This window comes from Macrotis lagotis, chromosome 4 (assembly GCF_037893015.1).
Source record: "Macrotis lagotis isolate mMagLag1 chromosome 4, bilby.v1.9.chrom.fasta, whole genome shotgun sequence".
Taxonomy (NCBI): domain Eukaryota; kingdom Metazoa; phylum Chordata; class Mammalia; order Peramelemorphia; family Peramelidae; genus Macrotis; species Macrotis lagotis.
Window position 1 is genome coordinate 90112726 of NC_133661.1, and position 24938 is coordinate 90137663.

At 38.3% G+C, this 24938-nt stretch overlaps 1 protein-coding gene across 9 annotated transcripts in view; it reads left to right on the forward strand.

The window, feature by feature from the left end:
• The first annotated feature begins 215 nt into the window (after window positions 1-215).
• FGFR2 (fibroblast growth factor receptor 2) overlaps window positions 216-24938 on the forward strand; it is a 111801-nt gene continuing 87078 nt past the window's right edge. For 2 of the 9 annotated variants that reach the window (XM_074233506.1, XM_074233507.1), the window contains exons 1-2: window positions 217-846; window positions 6074-6358. In XM_074233506.1, the coding sequence (XP_074089607.1) occupies window positions 6193-6358 (166 nt within the window). In that variant the 5' untranslated portion in view covers window positions 217-846; window positions 6074-6192. Of the gene's footprint in view, window positions 847-6073; window positions 6359-24938 lie in introns of all 9 variants that reach the window. The other 7 variants (XM_074233503.1, XM_074233504.1, XM_074233499.1 and 4 more) reach the window with 4 other exon arrangements.

Sequence of the window (24938 nt, forward strand, 5' to 3'; positions counted from 1 at the left end):
TCCCTTTTTCTTGTGTGTGTGGGTGAATTTGGGCCACTTGGAGGCGTAGTCAAAGTGAATGGCCGCGTCCCAGCCCGGAGCGCCGGCGTCCCGCGAGCATCTCTTCGGAGAACACACAGTTAAACATTTGCAGGCGAGGATTCTGATTGGAAGAGCCGGGCAGAGCTGTCCAGGAAATGGCTCAGGTTTCAGCAGAGGCGGGGAGTGACCTGATGAGGAGAAGGGAGGAGAGGAGAGAGTGAGAGAGAGAGAAAGAGAGAGAGAGGGAGAGAGAGAGAGAGAGAGAGAGGAGGGAGTGTGTGTGTGCGTGTGCGTGTGCGTGTGCGTGGAGCAGAAAGGATCTGAGATTGGACAAAACTCTCCAGATTCCAAAGGGGAATTCTACATGAAGTCTACCTGGATCCCAGAGGTCTCGTTTTAGGAGAGCGATGTTTTCTGCCAGAAGCTACTCTGTGCTTTTCCAAGGCTGGATGTGTTGGACAAGCTTTAACTATTCAGAAGTGGAAAAAAAGTTTTGTTGATGAAACTTAAGGGCTGATTTTTTTTTTTCTTCTTTTTTCCTTTCCATCTTCTTCCATCCGAAGCCTGCCCGCGGATCACGGGAGTCATGTTTACGCGCTTCCATAATCTGGGTTTTGCATCCAAGTTTTGAGCACCACGATCCGGGAATAACTGAGGGACAATTGTATTTTTTTTTCTTCTGGTGGTCCCCCCCCCCCCCAAAGGGACCCGGGGTTCGTCACTTTGATTCATCTAGTTCAAACGCGCTTACTTGCCGGAGCAAAAAAAAAAAAAAAAAAAAAAAAAAAGACAGATCGCGTTTTTCTGGGAGCTTTGCCATTCAAGGTAATTGTACCGGGGCTGCGCAAGTCTGAGGCGAACCCGAACAGATAGGGAAGAGAAGCCGGAGGGAGAAGAGCTCTGCCGGAGGGGCTGGGGGCGGGGAGCCCGCGGGGAGCCCCCCATTCCCCTGGATTTTCGCTCCTCCGCTGGCTTTCCCGGAGTCGGGGCCAGGCTGAGACGGTCCTGGCTCGGGCTTGGGGGACTGGATGCAGCGCCTACTCACTGGCCCCCTCTTTCCCTCCTCGCCAAGCCTCCCCCTGTCAAAGCTGCAGTCTGGCTTGTTCCCCAGTTCCCCTTTCCTACTGGCGCCCGGCTTTAGACTCACCACCTAGGGAGCGGCGCTGCGCGGAGGCTGGAAAGGCAGCGAGGATGCACCCAGACCCCTCTCCCCCCAAAAAAAAGGGGGGCTTGCTGGCGGGAGAGGCGGCGCTTTGCCTAGGCTGGATCCTTTTTAGTTCAGTGGCCCCGGCACGTGAGATCTGCACCCAGGATCCATGGAGACGAACATCCCCCCCTGCCCCCCATCCCTTGTTTGTACCCCGGCCGAAGGGATGGCTTACTCCCTCCGCCCCCTCCCCGCCCCCGTCCCCCGTTATTATCCAGCTAATTCTTGTCGTCTGCAGCAGTTCTAAGGGCCGAGAATGGGTCTCCGGCTTGGGGTGGAGGGCATTGGTACACTTTCCCTTAGGGCCGCCCGGATGTCCCGGGAAAGCTCAGCACCACTCCCTTGGAGCGTGTCTGCAGAGAGGGCGATGGGGAGGACCCATCGGGAGCCGGGCTGATGCCGATGGACTCTTTCCCTCCGCAGAGATGGGAAGGGACTGAGCTTCAACTCTTTTATTCTTACTTTCCCTCAAAGGCCAGTGCGTCGAAATGGCAAACGAGTGCTAATCCCCTTCCCCGAGAGGGACGCGCTCACCCCGCACATGCAGTCTGAGCACACTGGCCAGAAGTCCGGGGTGTCCATGGGGAGCAGCAGCTCCGGGTTCAAGGGGAGCCCTGGGAAAATTAGACAGAAAAGTAACTTAGAGCCCCAGAGCCCGAGGTGGGCGGGAGCCTTCCTGGATCCTCCGGGTGTTTTCCTACAAACTTGGTTTTTGGAAACCCATAAATTTCCCTTTCTCAAATGAATAAAATGTATATTTAAAGCAAAAGCTATCTTTTCACACAGTGACCCATTATGTGTTTGGTGTGAAAAGCTATCAACATTTAAAACCCCATTGTCTGCTTTGTACCAAATCCCTGTAAATCTTCTACTAGCCTTTACTCATTTTCATCTGAAAAGCCTGTTTAGTTTGAATAGAAAGCAATCAGTAGCCCCTCCGCTCTCCCTGGAATGTCAATTAATATGCAGATTGTCCCCCCCCCTTTTAGTGGTGAAAGATTTGGAGAAAAACAGGATATTCCAGGCTAGCAAATGAAAGAAATCCAACAATGAAATTGAGAGAGAAAAAGAAAAAAAAAAGACCGGCTCTGCCTACAAATTCTCTTTACGCTTTCAAGAATTAACATGTAGGGACCGTGCTATCGAGTCTGGGACTTTCTTGTTTTGAGATTTAAATATGTGGAGGAATTTTATTTTTACATTAGCTGCTGAACTTTGTTAGCGCCTCGGCTCCCTGGTAATCCCTTAGGAAAAGCTGAAAGACTTGGATCTTAAGGATTTTTCCTTAGGAAATGAAGGCAATCTGTCCAGCTTTGGGTCTCCTGCCTGGGTCCATCACTGCGTTAGCTTCCCTTGATTTTCTTGGCGTAGTATCTCCAAAAGAGAGATCTCTCCCAGGAGAACTAATCGTCATTAAATCTACAATGGCATAGGATTAAAAAAAAAAGAACATTGAAAGCTAATCTTGGTGAGCATTACTACTTGTTTAGTTGTTGGGTGTTTTTCTTTTTCCTTTTAGTTGTTTGCTTTTTAAAGTTCAGATGTAGCTCGGATGAACTGGGCCGGTTCTCCTGCATCCCAAGCTGCTTTCTCTAGCCTGTCTGTTTGGCAAAGTAATTTGGGCAGGTATGTGACGAGGTGAAAATTGACTTGATGAGGGGTGGCCGGGAGAACGATCAATCATTGGAAGCTGACAGCTCCTCCCCAAGTACAGGCTGAGCACAGAGACAGAGTTCCCTTTCAAGGGGAAAAATAAACACTACGTGCGGCTTTCACTGAGTCTAAGACTCCAGGAGGGATTATGGTATTGTAGTCAGGAAGCTGGGATTGTGGAGGCCAGAAGCATGCTGGGGCTGTGTTCCAAACATTGAAATAGAGGTACATAATTATCCAGTGTAGGAGGTCTTGCCATACATTGGAAACTCTGGCGGGGAGCACTAGGAAAGAGCTTGATTTCATTGAATGTTGTCATAGGCCCTGGCAACCTTAAAATGAGGGAATGCCTCTCTGATGAGGGTTTAATCTGAAAACGTCTAGGTATAGGATTGGTCACTGGTAGAGAAAATGATGGCAGCTATGGACCTGCGCTTCAGGGTTTTGTTTCTAGGATGCTGAGGGACACTAGACACATTTTGTCATCTTAGAAGGTCTTCTGTTGAGATCATTCATGTCATGAAAAAAAATTGACTTGTGATTGGAACTCTGAAGGAGTTTTGTTTGTAGTGAAAGATTGTCAGAGAACTGAAAACTCCTGAAGGATCAGGAAAGTGTTGGGTTTTTTTTGATCAACCTTGGGAATATTTGTGGTCATCAGTAAAAAAGGTTTATTTCTCTTCTGCTTTAGATGTATGTGGAAAAGTTTTAAAATGAGATGCAATTATAATCTAAAGACTGAAAATTCTATCACAGAAAACACCAGGGGTTAAACAAAAAAGCAAAGTTTTTAAAATGGGACTGAGGTGGAAACAGGGTTCTATATTCATATAGCTGAACAGATCTACATGTATTATTATCTCTATATAAAACACTGGTATGTGCATACTTCTATACATTTTTATATATGCATATATGGGTGTATATGTTTTTTTAGAGGAGTAGAGTCTAGAATTAACACAGACAGTTTCTCCTCCCCCTAAGACCTTTGGTTCTCTTAATTTCTCCTCCTGAAAATAGTGTTGCATCCTCTTTAAAATTATTTCTGCCAATTATCTTTACAGTGGTAATGTTGTTAGTTAAGGTCAATTTGGGATATTATGTGAAAGCTCATGCAATGTTGAAATAAATTTCATAACTGGATCATCAAGTTGATGAGAAATTTGGGGAAAAGCTGTTGTTTTGAAACCTTATTTTAAAGGTCAGCATCCATAGATTGCAGAAAAAAGTGCACAGTGCATGATCCAAGAGCTTCACAGTCTGAAATCTGAAATTGTGATTAGCTCCACCTACTTGCCTTTTGAGAGTCAGATTCTCTAAGGCTGTAAACTTCTTTTTTTTAGAACAACAATACTGTTCCCTTATGTTTGCATGACATTATTTGTTCTTTATGACAGCCCTGAGAGGTAGGTAGGGCAGGCATGATTCTGACATCTTACTCATGAGGAAAACTGAGGCTGGTGATTTTAATGACTTGCTGTAGCCCTACAAATTACAGGAGATGGGGGAGCAGGTAAGAGGCTTATTAGAAATGGTTTTTCTTAGTCATCACTCATCCTGTAAGGTCAATGCTGTTATTATCATAGAATGGTATATTTAGGGTTAGAAGAGACTGTAGAGGCCAATGAGTCCAACTGCTTCATTTTACAGATGAAGAAACTGACACACATGGAAGTCAAGCACTTCCAGTGCTGTGCTGTTTCCCATCCAGTATAATCTGTTTCTAGGTTGAATATTTGAGAAGATTGCTAAAATGAAAGGTAATTTGTTAACATTTTACTCTTCTATAAACATCCTTCAGAAGAAGGGTTAATATAGGTCCAAGGAAATAGCAAAAATAACAAGTTGAGTTCATTTTTACAACTGTCACTTTTGAAGTTTTGATAAATGCTTGCTAAACTTAAGTTATTGGTCAAATCCTAGATCGGCATTGCTCTCTTAGAGATATAGACATGATCTGGGGTTTTCTGTTGGTTTACTCCCTAGGCTTGACTTCTCTGTAGCTTATATATTTAGGTATTGTCAGTTTGCCAATCTGTTTGATCCAGGTCAAAGATGGTTTCTCCTGGGTTAGCCCCAACCCCCCCAGTGAGTAATTAGTGGATGAGGATCTAGATTGGGCATTGGGAGTCCTGAGTTCAGATTGTCTCTGCGACACCCTAAATTGCCATGGCTAAGTTGCTTAACCTCTATGTGCCTCAGTTTCTTCATCTGTAAAATGAAGGAATTGGACTCAGTGAACTCTGCAGTCCTTTCCAGCTCTCAATCTGTGATTCTTTTATGATAATAGTACCTACCTTACTGGTTGGATGATTGAGGAGCAGATGAAATATGGATTGAAAGTACTTTGCAAACTCCAAAACATTAAATAAAAGTAGGCTACTGTTATTTGTGATTGTGGGCACACATTGATTCATGATGGTGGCAGGATGGTTTATTCATTCCTTTAATCGAACGATCAGTTTGAAGAAAGAAAGAGTTAACCACCTGCATTTGAAGTTGATTTGTGACCAAAGGGAAACTGGTAGAAATTGTTTTCTCTGAGGCTTCCAAACAATTGTTTTTATTCTGATGTGTTTGTTACCTTTCCCTTTTCCTTGGTACAATGAGAAGGGCATTCTGTTCTTCTGGGCTAGTTGCTTGCCCAGCATAAATATGCCTATAACCAGGGCTCTTCCTTCACATTTACATTGTTGCCAAGCACAAAGTTGAAGGAAAAGAAGTTAACAAATCCTTTTCTGCCAACGAGTATTTTTAACTTTCTTTTGTAGCTGCTGCTTGTACTGCCCTTGAAACTAAGGTCAGGATTGTTTCTTTTGCTCTAGGGAAGAGAGGTTGTGATGGGGAGGAATCAAAATGTCCACATGATAAAGGAATATACATTGAATTACTGAAATAACTTTGGTTATTTATTCTCTTCTGTGGTATCCATGGATGCCCTTTTCTTTCAGATATTTTTGGAGGGGAGAAATAATCTAACTTTGTAATGATTGGCATAAACCCCAATCATTTTTGCACTTTGATTCTAAAAATACTGGGGGACCCGAGGTGATGATGGAAATAATTCATAGATAGTGAATGATAACTCTTTTTTCATATTGGAGAAACCCTCCCACTCTAGGTTGAAGGTAAATTTTTCAGTTGGCATTCAGGATGATTTCACTGACAGACCAAATCTCTTTCCTTTTGCAGAAGCAGCAGTAGCAGCAGTAGGAGCAGCAGCAGCAGCAGCCACAATAGCAGTCATATTTCCGAGCCTTTTGAAGGCTGAAGGCAGTGCTTGTGGTCCATGCTTGTTTAGAGGTGTTCAGATGGGATTAATGTCCACATGGAACTATGGAAAAGGACCCGGGATTGGCACTGTGAAGATGGTCAGTTGGGGTCGATTCATGTGCCTGGTCTTGGTCACCATGGCAACATTTTCCCTGGCCAGACCATCATTCAATTTAGTTGAGGATACTACCTTAGAACCTGAAGGTAAGTTATTTCCTTACACTTCTTGGATCCCAAGTTTTATTCCAATTTTCTCTATCTGCAAATGTCATGAATCTTTGAAATTTTATATTTTGTTATTAACTGTTACCTGTACATCATATTTATGTTGAAATGGTCATCAGGTTTATGACTGAAGGGGGTGATGACTTTAGAGGAGCAGAGATATTTACTGGGGAGACATGAGCAGGAAGATGCTTCTTCTGCAGCTCATAATCTGATTGGGGAAAACAGCAAGCAGTTTACCCTTCACTATTCCTTTCCTAAATCCTTGGAAAGCTGTGAAGGATGAATCCTGTTTATTCATTTATATACATACACTGCTGCAGCAGTCCTGCTTGGGTGATATACCTGAGTAAAGTGCGAAGAATTACTACTGCTTCCTAACAAAAGGAACTGTCCAGGGAAACCACCAAACCCCTGCACTATTGGAATTTTAAAAAATTTATCTTTGGAATAATTCTGAAGCTCAGAATGGAGAAGTTAGACATCTAGAAGTCTTTTTGAATTTTAAGTCAATGTAATTTCCCTGAGTTTAGATCACAGAAGCTTGACATTGTTTTTGACTAGTTCTAAAGTAAATTTCACCTTAGTCTCATTTATACATTTACCAGAACTATCCTAACTTTCAAAATTTCATTTTAAAATAAGGTAGAACAATAAGCCTTAGTATTGAGGTTGAATATATTTAGATATATTGGGTCCTTTGGTAGTCTCTTTGGAAATAATATTAGCCAAGTCTTTAGTCAGCGTAAGACTGAAATCTGTCATCACCAAAGAATATCAGTAGCGAGTTATTTTTCAAGTGGTAATCTGAGAATAAAAAAGGAAAAGCCAGACTCTCATCACCACTTAATGAACCTGTTTGTTGATTGCCCACCTGGTGCCCCATTGCTTTTTTAGGAGCACGCCTCCATCATGAATGATCCCCAGCTTCAGGTCAACTGTAATGGGGAAGCTTCAGAGTTATAGGTAAATGATCAGGAATGGGATCACATGAAAGACAGGCTGGAGTAGTGAAGGCATCACAAACATTTTCAGCTTTAGCTAGAAAAACAAATGGTGGTGATTCGTGATGGGGGTGGAGAGGAGAGGAAAGATTGGAATTCTTACATGGGGCAACTCAAGAATTTCAAAAGGAACACTAGAAATATGTGATGTTTTTGAAGAACAAGGTCGAATCTTTTCCTGCACTGAGATACAGTTAACCTGAAGCAATTGCATAAGTCAGAATGCTGAACTTTTCTTAAGGAAAGGGAATGAAGAATTTATAATTAATAGGTCTGATGGTATAATAAAGGCTTTCATAGTCCTGAGAAGGGAGATTGGTGTGGGTTTGCAACTAAGATCAGATAAGTTAAAGATTTACTTCTTGATATTCTTGTTGCATATGTATTACAAACAGAAACTTAATTTTATAAAATAAAATGTATTTTTCAAATAGTGATTTGAAGTCATTTTCAGAAAGATCCTTGATTTCTGATGGTTATGTTTTATTTTTAAAAGTTCATCTTGTCATGAGGTAAAATGGATGTTTTCATGATCACTTCTTTTACCTTGAGTATATGTCATAACACAAGTTGAAAAAGTAGTGCTAAAATTTAAGGGGAAAAAAGTAACATCAGTACATGGTGTATTTTTTTTTTTAAAGAAAGTGGTCTTTTTCATCTGTATTTATATTTCTTTTGTTACAGTGAGGTAATGAATTTATTTCATTAGTAGATGGTCATGGAGGATTTATTTTATAATCCTATTAATAATATGAGAAAGTTAATCTGATCTCAGGATCATAGGTTTAGAGTTGGTGACCGTCTTACTCATTTTACATGTAAGGAAACTGAGGACTAAAGAGGTTAGTTGTCTTCTCAGAATTATCCAGGCAGTAAATGTTAGTGCTGGAATTTAAGCTCAGGTCTTTGGTAGAGAGGAAAAGTAGAGGGAGGTGTATGTGTGTGGAAAGAAGCAGTTCTCCAGGATGGGTTTTTGGGTAAAATTCCTGGTCATTCAATATGTGGGAGATGATGAGACAGATGAGTGCTACTTCTGGTTTTACCACTAAATATTTGCCAGTCATTTTCTTTATCTGTCAATAAAGTTGGGCTAAATGATCTTTTAAGGCTCTAATCATTATTTTGGTTTGTTTTTGTTTTTGCAAGGCAATAGGGTTAAGTGACTTGCCCAAGGCCACACACTTAGGCAATTATTAATTGCCTGAGGTCAAACTTGAACTCAGGTCCTCCTGACTCCACTGTGCCACCTAGCTGTCCCTCCAATCAGTTTTTTTGTTTTTTTTTTTTGTTTTTTGCAAGGCAAACGGGGTTAAGTGGCTTGCCCAAGGCCACACAGCTAGGTAATTATTAAGTGTCTGAGATTGGATTTGACCCCAGGTCCTCCTGACTCCAGGGCCGGTGCTTTATCCACTAGGCCACCTAGCTGCCCCTCCAATCAGTTTTTAAAATGATGTGATGCTAGATATTTCAGTCATATAGTTGATCTTAACACCTACATAATGCCCATTTCCAGTTCTGTAGACTGATAGATTCTTTGGCAGTACATGCCAATGGTTTCCTTTTGAGGAGCTTTGGATACTGACCGAGCAGTGCTATCTTTTTCAAACAGTCATGGTTAGCACAGCCCATAGTATCAGTATAGGTCTTCTACACCATCATATTCTACTAGGGCTTGATTTTCCCCTGAAAGAATGTTTTGGTCAGAGATTGTTACTTAGAGAATCTAATTACATACAAGAAAAGAGTTTAAAAATGAATACTCATTAGCCTTAACAACTGGATTTACTAACTGGTTGATTGTTTTCTTATTGTCTACTTTAACATCTTTGCTGTATAATCATTGAGACATAATTAGAGCAAGGTGTTAAAAGCTTTGGTTTCTTGTATAAGGCTCTCTACTTAAAATTGAGATAAAGTGCCTGTTTTGGTGAACTGTATTTAATTTTAGTAAATAGCAAATTAAACCTGGAGTTATCATAGCATTTATAGCTGGGAAGGACTTCACAGAGCCAAAGTGATCATTTTGCAGGGGAGGACTATGAAGGCTCAGAGAAGTTAATTACTCTACCCAAGGTCATATAGGAAGCAATGGCAGAATTTGAACCCAATCCTCTGACTACATTCAACCAGTCCTCTTGTTTCTTTCTCTTAGGAAATTCTATCTTTGGATATTCTTGGTGATTAATTAACTAGGAAGTTCATTTTAGCAATGTTTTATGGGATTAGGCTAGAGAAAAAAAGTGTCCAGATGGAAAAAATTTCTAAAAGGGTTCACCTGTTAGTGAGAGGTCATTCTAACCCTTACAGAAAGATGAATGACCCTATGCTCCATCATTTCGTTCTATAGTGTAATTCTATCCCAGTGTCTTGACACTATCCCCCTCTTTTTTTTTAGTACAAAAAAACAACTCAGGTCTCTTTAATATAGTTTGTTAATGACAGACCTCCAGAAGACTTTAATTTTGTTAAAAAAAAATCCAACTTGCCTTTGAAATAGGAATTTATTGTCTTCAGGAACCAAGTGCAAAGTTATTGGCTCCAGTAGGTCGTGGATTAATACTCTGATTATTCAAAGTACAGTCAACTCTTGATATTACCCCCGGGAGGAGGCAGATCTCGCTTTCAAGTTGTTACTGACATTGTCACCTACTTTGCTTAATTAAGTCATTGTTGACATTAACAGGATCTTTGTTTATTCTAGCCCAGCTGGAGCTGGAATAAAAGTCCCTTTTTAAACCAAAACACTTAATTACTTTCCCACCCAGGAGAAAGGATGAACCTGAAAAAAGACACATACACACACTCAAGAGGATAATTGCTTACCTTGGGTTTGTACAAGGTGGTGATCCCTTTACCAGGTTGGAGTTTCAGAAGGATGTAGGTGGCCAAGTCAGATTGTCAAAATATGGCTTCCTCTTGTTATCTCAAGTATTGTAATAGAAATTACCCACATATGTGTCCCATGCTACAGAGTTTCCTCATAACAACCTGATAAAGTAGGTAATGCAAACATTATTGCCCCGGTGTTCCAGAGCGTAGAATGAGAGGGTCATAGATTTAGAGATGAAAGGGATCTTAGCTGTCATCTAGTTAGAGTCATCTTTTCTCTTTCACCTTTTACAGAAAAAGGAAACTGAGGCACAATTGTGCCTGGTCATAGAGTAAGAGTCAAAGGCAGAATTTTACCTCTAGGTCACTCATTCTTTCCCTTATGCCAAAAGGTCTTGTAAATTCCTGAAGTATCAGATACTCTTTTATTTTAATGTAGGTTTAAAAAATAACAATAAATCCTCAAGATAGAAATCATTTTAAAATTATTTATTGTTTTATGCGATTTATATCTTTACTATACTCCCTTACTGTTGGTATGTAAGATTTGACTGTAACATGAGAGTCTACTAACAATGACTTATTCTTACCCAGTTAAACTAAATACAGGCTTATGAAGCTGAGTGCACAAAGAAGTACACATCCTTTATTAGTTGTAAAATATTTCACAATTCATAGACAGACCTGTGTTTAATACAACATCTTGAAAACAAGCCTGGCAAATCAGAATAATTTAATTTCCATGGTTTGGGTAGAATTACCATGCTAGCAGCCACCACCCATTCTTTTACCTTAACTTCTCAACCCACATTTTACAGATAAGGAAACTGAGATTTAAGGAAGTAGTGGCTTGAACAAAGACATGAAATATAATGTACATTTGAACTCAGATTTGAGCCCAGATTCAGTGACTTTTCTCTACTCCATAGACAAGTTTAAATTTCTGTGATTCAAGTATCCTAATCTCTGAGGACAATTAGAGGGAGTCCTTAATTTCTGTGGGACTGCAATATGGAAGGGCTTAAATTGGGATAATTTCTAGATTCTGTCCACCTGGAACTTTTTCAGTGTCTGATTCCATACCTTTACAACCTTGCTGGAAGACAGAATCTAAATGCCTTTGCAGCCTAGGGTAAAGAGATGACTATGACAGACACAAGTAATTAAAAGGACTTGAGAAAACCAGCAGCCCTATTTCATCAGGAAAGTCTTTGTTTGCAGTAAAAATTTCCAAATAAAATACATGGGATAGCCATTCAACTTAGAAATGATTTTTTTTAATGTTTACTTTGTCAGGATGGTGGTGAAGATGGCACTAGCCATGCTCAATACTATAGGACATCATTTGTAAGGTTCCTTCTAAACTGTTTTATTATTCTTTAATTAAGAACCTAAGACATTTCTTTGGGATGTCAGTGTGTTAGCCTGTGGATAAAATTAAGTCTGTGATCTGTCTTTTTTTCCCCCTTGAGCTAGCTATTGCATATATTACCTGTTTTCATCTGAGTGGATGATTTCCTTTAGTAGATGCTTGTTTCAGAATGACTCCCACCCCCCAACATTCTCAGATTTGTGTTTCTCTTTCCACACCCAAAGGTTACTGACCCTATAAATTTCATGTGTGACATATAACTATGCTGCATCCTTGTTTCAAAAGGTGAATTTTTGCACTACATTTGACATTGAGATTTAGAGGAGTTCTTCCCCCTAATTTTTCGTTGTCCCTCCATTTAAACTGGTGAGTTTGTCAAATGCATAGCCATTGAATTTGTCCTCTATATATCTTACTCCTTACCCTGCCTCTGGTGTTCTTCTGGGGGGGGGGGGGAGAAGAGAACAAGGTGCTGAGTGATCTGATTGAGAGGTGGAAGTGTTTTTTGTTCTTCAGACTTATCATGGGGCATGTTTGCAAGGAGTGTGTACAAGATCTGGAAGCGAAATTCCTAATTTAAGAAAAATAGTTCACGTGCAGGACTTTTGACACAAGGTTATCTTGAGTTCCATTTTGGTTAGCTGAGTGATAATCACCATGGGATCTGGTGGTCTTCATCTTGCTTTTCTGTAGGGGTGACTACCTCCTCTTCCTTTTGGAACAATCGGATAGTCAAGCTGTGTTTCTACCAGGTCTGGTATGACCTTGTTGCTCTTGATTTCCAAGTGTCTTATGGAATCTGAGGCCAGTTTCTTCATCTTGCTGACATGAAGGATAGGATCAGAACACTATAGCATTCTTTGATAGCAAGTGAAAGACAAAGGAGATGAGTCAGACATTTCTAGGCTGTTAGCAAATATCAGGATTCAGTGAGAGGCATCAGTATTAACCTGTTTGGTGATATTGTGGGTTTTGGGAGTGGTGGCTATTTTAATCTTTGATTATGAGAATGTGAGTTTTGTGAAAGTGCAAGTGTCAAAATACTGTTAATTCCTAACCTTTATAGTTATAATTGTCAGTGCTTAGAAAAACAGAGTTATTAATTATAGATTTAGATCTAGAAGAGACCTTGGAGACCATTTAGTCCATCTTCCTTCCCCACCACATTTTATAGATAAGGAAACTGGGTCCCAAAAAGTGAGTTGCCCAAGACAAATATTAAGCATGTAAATCGGTCTCAGCTTTTTCAAAGATTCTCTAACCATGGAGAAAATGCAAAATGGCAGCCACCAAAAGAAATAGACTCAGAATGGAACAGCACGTTATTATCCTCATAGTCACATCCCGGTTCTAAAATCATTTATTTACTAACTCGTCAGGATTTTGAGAAAGTAGATTAGTGCTGTCATCTTAGCTTTTATGATCAAGTTAAATGCCTAAGTGTAAAATGAAAAAAAAATGTTTTGGAGTGAGGGAAAAGCTTGTATCTTAGCAAAATTTTAAATTTTAGTCATTGACAGTTGACATTTATTCTACTTTGGAAACTGTTCCACTGTTGAGATTATTTGACTAATCCTGATTGTATTAAAATTGCTTTTCTTTCTTTTTGGTTCTTGTGAATCAATATCAAATTGTTGCAGCTCTATTTACCTCTTGCACAACTAGAGAGTAGAAAGTCCCAAGTTATTTCTGAACAGAGATCATATATCTAGAATTACAGCTTATGGTGACACTTTTTATGAGGAGATTGAAAAATAGCTCATAATGAAAATGCTGATAGGCTCAGGAATGAGGTTATAGGGCATATATATTTGTATGATTTATGTAGCACCTTTCCTCAAAAGAACTTGACTCCAACCCAATATATAACTGCAAAAACAAATACTGCGTAAATTTTCATGAATATTTTCTGGCCCTCACTTTCCATCTATATTTCATGTGGATTAGTTCTTTACACATAATAATCTATTGAATTTTTCCATACATGACCAATTGTTTTTAGAAAATATCTGGAAATTCCAAGATAAAGCCAAATTTGTGGTGGGGAAGGGAAGGTTACAAAATGATTAGAGAGATCCTTATTATTGGCAAGTTAAGAATTTAGACCCTTTGAAAGCCCTTCTGCTTTAAATTGAAAGTTGACAATAGGATAGTCCCAAAGGAGTATTTCTGTCTTAGTAGGGGTATTCTTGCTATCCTTTTAAGTCTTCCAGATTTTCAACAAACTGGATATTACATTCTTGGGGAACACATGGTAGTTACACAATTGAATCTATACTATATGCTATAAATTTTTCAAGTTTCAAATCAGTAAAATCTGAAAAAGACATATAGCTCACAATCTTTGCCTCTATTCCTGCATCAATAACCCATTCCTCTTGGGTATAAGTAAAAACAATTATGGTCTTAAATGACACTTGATATTTTATGATTTTATATCCCAAAATAAGTCACAATGGGTATTTTAAAGGGATCTTTGATAGAATAACCTATTGTCCAATACTACATAAAAGAAAATGTCTCCTAATAGAACACATTTGCATTTAGTTTTGAATGCCAGAATTATTTCAGTAAGTGGTTATTTAGTGTCTGCTATGTATTGGGCACCGAGCCTATAGGCTTTGACCTATACTTTCTGCCATCTTGGGTCCCTTTACAAAGTTTGTGAGGTTTAGAAAAGTGTACCTCTTGCTGTTTTCAGTCTCAAAATTTCAATGTTTTTTCTGTTAAAAAGAAGTCAGCTTTTGCAGCAATGCAATAACAAACCAGGGCACACACGTCATTAAGAAAAATATATTTTGGCAAGAAAAGACTTTTCAGTTTCAGGCTTCCAAGGGACTGTCATTAAGGCCTGTGGAAAATTATGGGGGAAAAAGTTACAAAATTTGTGGGAAGTGTAACATGCTTTCCTTGCTTTTGCCCTGAAGATGGATTTTGAACTTTTGGTAACTTGTTGTGGTAATCAATCACATAGTCACTCATGGTTCTAGTTGATGGTAACAATGGGTTTGGGTGTTATTGGATTATGGAGTCAGTGGTGATGGTGACTATTAGAACTGGACAGTTTGTGCATGGTGGTCTGAAAGAGTTAAATGGACTGCCCACCTTCTTTGTTGGATAAATCAGTGAAAGTCAGATGATGTAATGCTTTTCTTTGTGGTGAATGTGATGCTGTCTTGTCTAAAAAGTTTGTGCTGAAAAGATTTTCTGGAAGATTCTTAATTTGGATCTGAAGCATTTCTTAGGGGATTCTCAGGTCTTTGCCTAGATTATATCTAGTTATTTACTCCTTGAATTAAAAAGATAAGAGGCTATTATGATTCTTTATTCTATAACATGCATATACATACACACACACATACACATATTCTATTTGGTCTAAACAACTTGTGTTTAGATAAAATATGTGTATGTATTGATCTGGATTGTTACTTTATATAGAGAGCTCTCCTAGTTCTCCATATATTTAAAGCAGTAAGAGACTTTGAAGTCATTTAGTTTAATCTCATTTTAAAGATGAAGCAATTATGACTCTAAATAAATGTTTAAGTATCTTGCCCAGTGTCACTCAGAAGGTAGTAAATATAGAACCAAGAATTTGAACCTTTTAATTTCCAATCTTTACCTCTGTTCTGTTTTGCTATATGCTAAATCACCATATGCTAAATTTAACATCAAGCACTATTTCCATATACACCTTTCTTTACTTTAGTATTATTCCTCATATTTGCTATTCTATATATTGCCATTTCACCACAAAAATCTATTTAGCTATTGTATAACAGTTGGACATTAAAATTGTTTCCCGTTTTTCTGGATGTATCTTTGTACACAAAATAAATTTCTTTGAAATATACTCTGAAATAAGGATTACTAGGTGAAAAGGTTTGTCTAGGTTTCAAGCCAGTTAATTGTTAATCTTAATTTAATATTTTATGGATTTTTTATACCTTGTTTATTTCCCACTGACTCCTCTTTCTATCTTGTCATTAAACATTCCCTTGAAACAAACAAAATTTAAAGAAAATAAGCCAATACATTTGCCTTTCTGATTGGATAGGCATTGTTCTATACCTGTAACTCATCACATCTCTGCCATAACAGAAATTTAAGCTTGGTGTCTACACTGATCAGGGTTCTATTATTTTTCAAGATTTTTTTGGTACTATTTCCTGGTTCTGCTTACCTTGCATCAGTTCATACAAGTCTTCTCATGCTTCTCTGAATTTGTCATATCCATTATTTCTTAGGGTTCAATAATAGGTCATTGCATGCATATACCATATCTTTTACAGTCATTTCCCAGTGGAGGGCCATCTGTTTTCTTTTTAGCTTTTTGTTGAAAAGGCATAGAGCCATTTAATTGCTATTAAAGTAGAACTTTTTCCTCATATTTTCTTTGGCAACATTTTTAATTTTTAAAGTTAGAATGGATAGAACATCCTATACCAAGCTAGCAGTCATACTATGGGGAGATTAAGGAAGGACTTGGTTCTTTATCCCATGGTAGAGACAAACAACAATGAAACACATGTACACAAAAAAATATATTCTGATTTTAATTGTCACTAAGAGAGAAACAGGGAGCTGGGAAAAAGCTGAAACATAATTCTAAAAATTAGGGACAGAAATTAAACCTAGATCAGAAAAAATTCTTTGCTAATGAAGTTACAGAATAATTATCCTGTGAATAAAGGGGAAAAAAGAAGGAAAACCAGAAGCAGTTCTAAAATGTAGTAATGTTAAATTTGTTTTTTTTAATTTTATCTGTTTTTGTTGTTGTTTGTTTTTCCCTAGTCTGATGTGAATTGAGTCTCTTTGCTCAGCATATTTTGTAAATGTAAAATTCCTAGGCATAGTATGCCTTTAGAGATGAATGCTTAGGAATTGAAGAAAATCATAAAGAATTATAGGAGAGAAATATTGATATGCCAACTTTCCTATACAGCTCTAGAAAATTTAAATTTTTTTTTCTAACAGCTTTGAGAAAAGGAGTGTAGATTAATCCAAGGCTGACTTTGGGAAGAAGTGGATTTAAATCTTGCCTCTGATTTATACCCTCTTTGTCCCTAACCTCTCAGTGTCTCACAAAGCTCCCTAACACTCTAGAAGTCACAAATAAGTTTCCTGGGTGGCCAATATTTCCAGATCAAGAGTTCCATACACCTTTGAAATAAAAAGTCTGGACCAAAAAATTAAAAAAAAAAACCCACAACAACTTAGAAAATGGACTTTTCAGGTATGTTTACATACTTTCTATTTATTCACTTATGCAGCCCAAATAGATCCTTATGGACAGTTTAGTGACCTCATTTCTATTTGAATTTGATACCACTGTTGTAAACTATGAAATTAGAGGTAATTAGATAGTTATATTGACTTTTTTGAGTACTATTGGGTTTAATAGTTGGTAGTAGAGAAGAGGCTTAAATACTTAGTGAATAGCAGGATAATTGATTTGTTGATGATTGAAAGGTGGTAGATACTTAGAAAAGAAAGGAATTTGCATATTTAAGTATAAAGCCTCCCTCTTCCCTATCTCAATGGAAGACAGCTTTAGGGAAACATCAAATATAGGTCATTCCAATCCTACTGCCTACTGCAGAATCATCTAGTTTAGTGATCTGTGTCCTAGAGAAGCACCCGGCCTCAAGTAAGGGATAGAATAGTATGGAGAAATAAGATGTATAGGTAATCGCAGTTGCACATTGTAGTTTATATTTAATTTCAATTTTTCCCCTTACAGAATTCACTACCTATATTTCCTGTCACTACCTATATTTGACAGATTCATGGAGGTTGCTAGCTGTCAAAGAAACAGCCAATATGAGGATAAATCCACAAAAGAAGCAATAAGCTCCTGAATATTGAATTTCTAACCTACATTTAGAGAGCCTCTTAAAATTCACAAAACGCCTTTAACACAATCCAGTGCAGCAGGTAGTGTAAGAATTCTTTTCTCATTTTACAGAATGAGAAACTGAGGCTTATATAGGAAAATAACTCAGCCATGGTTATCCAGTTAGTGGCAAAGGCAACACTGGAACTATGTTGTTTAACCCTGAAGATGTCTGTTTTGATTGTGCCCCCAGAACCCAAACTAAAAGCAACAACCCCCCCCAAAAAATAGCAAAGGTAAGTAGAGGTAAGAGGTGATATTAGCATAGCAAGTTGGCCCTTGTCAGGGATTTGGGAAAAAGGAACTCTAAATACAGTCATAGTTTCATCAAAGGCCTTGTTTATTTGGGATTATCTTTTTATCAGCTCCTACTTCGGCAGTATTTAGAAGAGTGTTTGGGGAAGAAAGGTTAAATGTCATAGTTGGTATCTTAATTTGGAATTTCCTGAATTAATTTGAGTTTAAATTCTCTATCATAAGATTCCTATGTGGGGGAGGTAGGAGAAAGAGGGAGTTTCCTTCTCCTTTTGCAACAGACTGACCCCAAACTACCTCTGTTACTCCCCTAATGTATAAAAGCCAACCTAACATTTCTCCTTCCTAAATGACAGCCCCTCTCTTCCCCATCACAATGGAAGATAGCTTTAGGAAAACATCAAATATAGGTCATTTAAACCTTACTGCTTATTGCAGAATCATCCAGTTTAGTGATCTGTATCCTGGAGAAGCACCGGGCCTCAAACAAACCATTCAAGTGCTAACCAAGCCCAAACTTGCTTAGCTTTGAACACTAGACAAGATCAAACCTATTCAAATGAGGAAGGCCATCTGTTTTCAGGCATCCAGCTGCTCACCCTCCATTTGCAAATTGCTGAGATGCAGATCCTTGGGACCCATCCCAGGACACAAGGATGCATCTGTAGCATCAAAATGAGTGTTGGAACTGAGGTCATGCTGGGAAAAAGACCCAAGCTCTTTCTATAAACTTGCTGAATAAGACCCCCAAAAGATGTCTAGTGAGAGAAGTAAGAGGGAGCCATACCTCAGGACTTCTTAATCTTTTGATAGCTGTGGAATTCTTGTTCATCTTCAGCCCAGGAACATAGAAGTCTTATTCACAGTAAGTATGTTACTTACGTCATAGGGTTTTAGTTTTATTTTTGGTCTAGATATAGTTTCATTGTTGTTAGGAGTTTAGAATTGGGAAATTTTCTCCACCCTTGCAGAGGGGCAACTGGTCATGTAACTTAAGAGTCCTAGAGAATTATCCAGGGACACTGGGAGGTTAAGAGAAATTTGCCCCAAGTCCTTAACCTAGTATACTACTGATCTGTGATTTCAGTGGCCAAGAGATGCTCTGAGAGGAAACTCATCCTAACCTCTCAGATCTTTAGTTCTCTTAGCAAGCTGCCTGGGGGTATCTAGGGGATATGACTGGCCCAGTCCAGTCAGAGGGCTGACTTGAGCCCAAGTGATCCTTATTCAGAGGCTGAGCTCTCTGTCCATGATGCTTTGCTGCCTTTGGAAAACATGGGTTTAAATTGAGTCATTCATGGAATCAGCTTTGGGAACCTGGGCAAATCACTTAGCCTCTCAATATCCCCCAGGCAACTTTGCAAGGACAATTAAAAACCTCATGTGATATTTTCCTTCAGAGAATTTAAGGCATTCTTCAATCACATTGAAATCACAAAGTCAGAAAAGAAGAAAGACCCATGCAAGGAGCTTTATGACCAAAGGCAAATTTTTAACCTCTCAGTTCCGTTATCCATCCATCCATCCAACCATCCATCCATCCATCCATCCATCCATCCATCCATCCATCCATCCATCTATTATCTCTTTCTTCCATCCATTCATCCATTTATCTATTATCTATCTGTCCACACACAAATATATACACAAACCCATATGTATGTGTGTATATATAATATATGAATATTATATATACATATGACACATCTTAAAGGCAAGTCATTTAACTCTTCAGGGTCCCAGACCACTCTAAGACACTTAAATTGTAGCTAAATTGCTAATTTGCATTTGTAAAGGAAGTTCTTCTGTAGGAGAAGATGCTGATAAAATCCTGTCCCTCTGGGAATCTATGCATCTATTCATCTATCTATCTGTCTGTCTATCTATCTATCTATCTATCTCTATTTGTGTCTTTCATCATAACTCCTTTTTTAAACACTTGCTAGTTTGCAAAATTCTTTTCCTTTTACAGAGCATGAGGTGAATGGACTAACTGGAAGTTTTCTTAGCAACCCCTATGAAACATATCTAACTATGACTGCCAAAAGACAAGACTGAGTCATTCAGAAAGAAGGCTTTGTGATGCAGCTAGGGGTCCTTCCTTCCTTCCTTCTTTCCTTCCTTCCTTCCTTCCTTCCTTCCTTCCTTCCTTCCTTCCTTCCTTCCTTCCTTCCAACAGTTTTCCTTGCAATGTACTTGCAAAGTCTAGAGTACTATAAAGAATCTGGAAGACCTACATTTGATTTTTGCCTCTCTGACTCAGTTTTCCCATCTGTAAAATGAAAATAACAATGGCATCTTCTACACAGGGTTGTTAAGAGGATCAGTTGAAATTCTCCAATATGGATGGAGATTTGCAAACCTTAAAGCAGGACATAAATTCTGTTTTATTCAGTGCTCAGCAAAGTGCCTGGAACCTAGTAAGAGTTTAATAAAGGCTTGCAGACTGACTGATGGATCACCTTATGCTCTTTAGATAAATTTAAAATGAGACAAATCCACCTTTGACTACAATTTAAGGATATCCTTTTCAGTCAGATCCATGGAACAGACAGACAGACAGACAGACACTGAGAAGTGTTATTTTAATGAGTCCTGGTGTAAATGAAGAGTAAAAAAGAATTCTAGACCAGAAGTGTCTTTTTTGCCTCCTTATTGTAATTTAGGGAAAAGGTAGCTAGACTGTTCCACACACAGTAGGGGGAAAAATTCTCTTAGGATGCAATTGAGAATAATTAAAGTGAAAGAACTGTACATCTTGGAAGCAGGTCTCCAGAGAAAATGGTGTAATGGATAATAGTCAACAGCTCCCTTTCTGAGCCACACTTGTCCCCACAAGGGATAGAATGGCCAGCTGTGGTGTCAGTGTTAAACACCAAGGAACCAAAGGTGGTAGAGTGGATGGGATTATAGAGAGCAATAAAGAGTGGATGAGGACAGGTGAGAAAAGATAGATGAGACAAACACCTTAATAGTTAGTTTTGCACAGTAAAGAAGGAGGGAATAAGTGAATGGTGAGTTCCTTGAGATACTTCAGTATATGGTTGGAAGTTAGAATTTATTTTTCAGAGATTTTTAACCCTTTTTGGATCCCTTTGGCAAATTGGTGAGCCCTACAATTTATTATTTTTAAATGTAGAAAATGAAATACATAGGATTACAGAAGAAATCAAATGTATTGAAATACAGTTATCAAAATACTTTTTCAAAAGTTCATTTAGCCTGAGTTAATAAAACCCCTGAATTATTGGATGAGGCCCCCAGAGTGGGAGTGATTAAGCTATTCTGTCCATATTTATAATTCCAAAAAGCCTTTAAATGACTTTATTCCTAATTTCTTTATGTCCTGAAAAGAATGATATCACATGCTTCATAAAGTTTTTATTGAGGTGAATTACATTTAAAAAACTGGCAGCTTGTCAGGTACCTAAACATCTAGATGTCATTTTAAAACAGATTTTAAAAATTTACATCTTTTATTTTTATATTACTTTTATTTCCTTCCCCTCCACCTTATTTTTCTTGTTTTCTTTTTCTTTTAAGTTAGGTAGGATAGAGATCTTCCCAGTAAGTGTTAAGAATTTTAGCTTGGATATCCTTTTTGACCTTCCCTGCTTTCTTTCCCTATCCACCTCCCTCCTCCTTTTTCATTTTTAGAATAATTCATAAGAAAAAAAATAGCAGCCTGACTTGGTGGATGGAGCTTTAGTTTTGAAATCAGACAGATCTGGATTCAGGTGCCACTTCTGACACTGTCTGTGTAACCATGGACAAAATACTTATCCCCTCATTATCCAGATAACTCTGAAAACCCAAGTAGCTGAGAAGATGCTAATCTTCATGGTAGGATTTTTTTCACCTGTGATTTCCATCTAATTCACTGATCTGCTGCAAACTTTCCCCTCACGGCAAACAAGTAAACACAAAAAGGCAATAAGAATGAGGATGTAGCTATTGAACTATAAGGTTACCATGCTAACCTTAGAGTACAACAGAAGGGATTTGATGAAAAGGTGGGTGAGGCAATACATATTATAAAGCACCTACTATATGCTAGGCTTTGTACTAAGCACTTTATGATTATCTCATTTGATCCTCAAAATGACATTGTTTAGAATTTAGAATTTATGAAATAAAGATGGTAAGGATCATGTTTTTATTTCTTTTGTATCCTCAAACATAGTAATCTGTTTTTTACTGGATTACTACTACATGAATTTTGTTGAATTATTACAGAAAAAGTACATAATTTGGGTCAGGAGATTCATTTTAATGCTTCTTTGATTACTATTATTATTTTGCATCTGCTAGGAGAGAGAATTTATGGAGTCCTATAAAAAATAGCCCATATTTCTATACTGCTTTAAAGTGTACAAAGTACTCATAACTATGTGAGTGAGGTACTATATCATTACCCCCATATAACAGATGAGAAAAACGAGGCTTATGGAGGCTTATGAATTGCCCTTGGTCACACAGCTAGTAAGTGTTCCAGGCAGGTTTTGAAACAGGTCTTCTAAGTCTTAAGTTCAGTAGTCTTTAGAAATAATTATGATGATTGCTTATAATTATATGCGTCTTTACAGTACTTAAGCACTTTACATATATTTTGCTATTTGATTCTCACAACCCTGCAAGTTGGGAAGCCTAAGTTTTTCTTTCCCCTGTTACAAATGGAATTCAGGGTTTTGGATTTGTCCAAGATCACAAAGCTTGGTGAGAAAGTCATCAGCAAATATTGCAAGTGCTGGGAATACAACTATATTCATAAAGTAAGACAGTTATTGTCCTCAAGGAGCTTAAATTCTATAGAAATAAAACAAAGAAAAGGAAATTGAAAGGGGATGGGGATAATCATTGTAAATGATGAACCCAGATTTGAGCCTTCTTCCATCTCTAAGGGCTCACTTTTCCCTAGGCACCAGATCTCTTCCTTTAAATCTGGTAGAGTGGATGAAGAGCTGACCTCCAAGTCTAGGAGACCCAGATTCAAGTCACAAGTGACTTATTTTGTTTATGTGACGCTAAGTAAGTGGCTTAACCTGCTTCCTAAACTCTTATCAATTGTAGAGTAGAGCCTGATCTGGACCAACAGATGGTTCTCTATGCCAATGAAATCCTAGGTCTGATCCCCGCCCCCCAAAAAGGAAAAAAAAGTATTCACTCTTCTCAACAGAGAATTTTGATGCATTGCTGAAGTCTAAAGAAATCAAAACAAAACAAAACAAACGAAAAAACCAACTCCACATCTAATGTGTGGCCATTGAGGATTTACCCTAATAGCTAAAGGAATATGGTTTTTATGAGTTTGATAACATTGGAAAACTGGTGAATTGTCTTTATGGGGCAGTGTGATGTGATATAACCAGGGCCATTCATTTGGAGAGCCAGCATCTCCATTCCAGTCTAGACTCTTCCATTAGCACTTTTATAACCATAGGTAATGCCCTTGACCTTTCTATCTGAACTTCCATTTCTTCATCTGCAAAAATAGAGATGTTAGTACCTCTCTGAGCTACTTCACAAAGTTATTACGATCAAAGGAGGCAGTGTTTGTGAAAATGCTGTGTGCATTCTCTAAAGAGACATACGAAGGGCAAGTATTTGTTTAATATGGCAACACCTTTACAAAGCATCTACTGTATGCACAGATTGTGTCAATAGAGGATCAGTACAAGTTATGTGAATTTATCCCATGAACTTTTTATTATTGAATCCTGCTCTGTAATACCCAGTCCCTGTCCTGGATACTAAAGGTCATAGGATCATAGATTTGGTGCAAGAGAAAATCTCAGAGCTCTTCTAACCTGATTTTAAAGATGAGAAAACTGAGGTCCAGAAAGGTGTATGTGTATTTTTTTGTATGCTTTATTATATATATATATATATATATATATGTATGTATGTGTGTGTTTATGTCAACACACACATATAGAAGTATATATGTATATATATATATATATATATATATATATATATATATATATATATATCTATATCTATATCTATATTTTCCATGGCGGGCAGCATAGCCAGGATGCAAAGCCTGGTCTTTGAGACTTCAGAAGCCCAGCTCTTTTCTCCTGTCACAATATCAACTTATTGGCATTGAATGTGCCCTAAAAATGACCTACCTTAACGACCCTGAAATTTAGGAAAATGTCACTAGGTCTTAAGATGGTAAGAAATACTAACTTCCTCTGATATTACTGGCAAGTGTATTTTCCTGAAGGAGGCTCTAAATGACTAGGTTTCCAGTGTAACCCGTGGATCACACCATGCTGTATACACAAAACTCCTCATTGTACACTGGAGGAAGGTGAATACTGGTTGATTTGACATAACTCGTTGTGCAAGTTTCTACTTCCTGGCTAGTATAATCTAATGGTCTGTCTCTTGGGTTAATGTTTTTTGAACAGAGTTCAATTTTGGTTTTCTTACTCAAGCAGAGCTGCCAATATCTAGGGATTTTGTATGAATATTGGTCTAATAATGTCTGCATCATATAGGCTGAGTGGAAATTTTGCTTGGGAATAAAGGCTAGACTTGGAACTAAAATACGGATATTTTAGGATTAAGGTCTTGGTCTAGTACAGTAGTCTTGGGACTTAGGGAGGTTTTCACAGGAGTTAGGCAGATCAGTAAATATGTAAAGCAACAAGATATTATTAGCATGTGCTTACATAGAGAAGGAGGCTCCGGACCTGATTTAAGATACTCTGGGTAGAGTCATAGGGCAACAGGGAAAAAGAAAGAAGAGCTTAGGGCACAGGATACTTCTAGATCTCAGGTGAGGGATCCCCAAGTTTCAAAGGTATTAGTTTTTATGCCACAGGAGAAATGAGGGAAGGGATCCTGAGAAAGACTCAGGACCATTGATGGTCTTGACAGATTGCTTGCACACTTGGAACCCTCAAGTTCTGACAGGCTTTGATCATTTCTTTTAGGTGAAGTAATGAGTGGAATACTTGGATCATTGGCTACCTCTTCTTCTGTCTATCTCAGTGATGCAGCTAGAACTGTATGTTATATAGGGAAGTGGAGTAGGGTTCACTCTTGTGCCTGTGACTGGCTTCCCACTTCTGATATCACAGATAGAGATCTCAAGTATTGGACAGAGTATTGGAATGGGGCTTGGAAGTTTTTAGGTACAGAATATTCCAAAAAAGGACAGAGGTGCATGTGAAGGTCAATATCTTT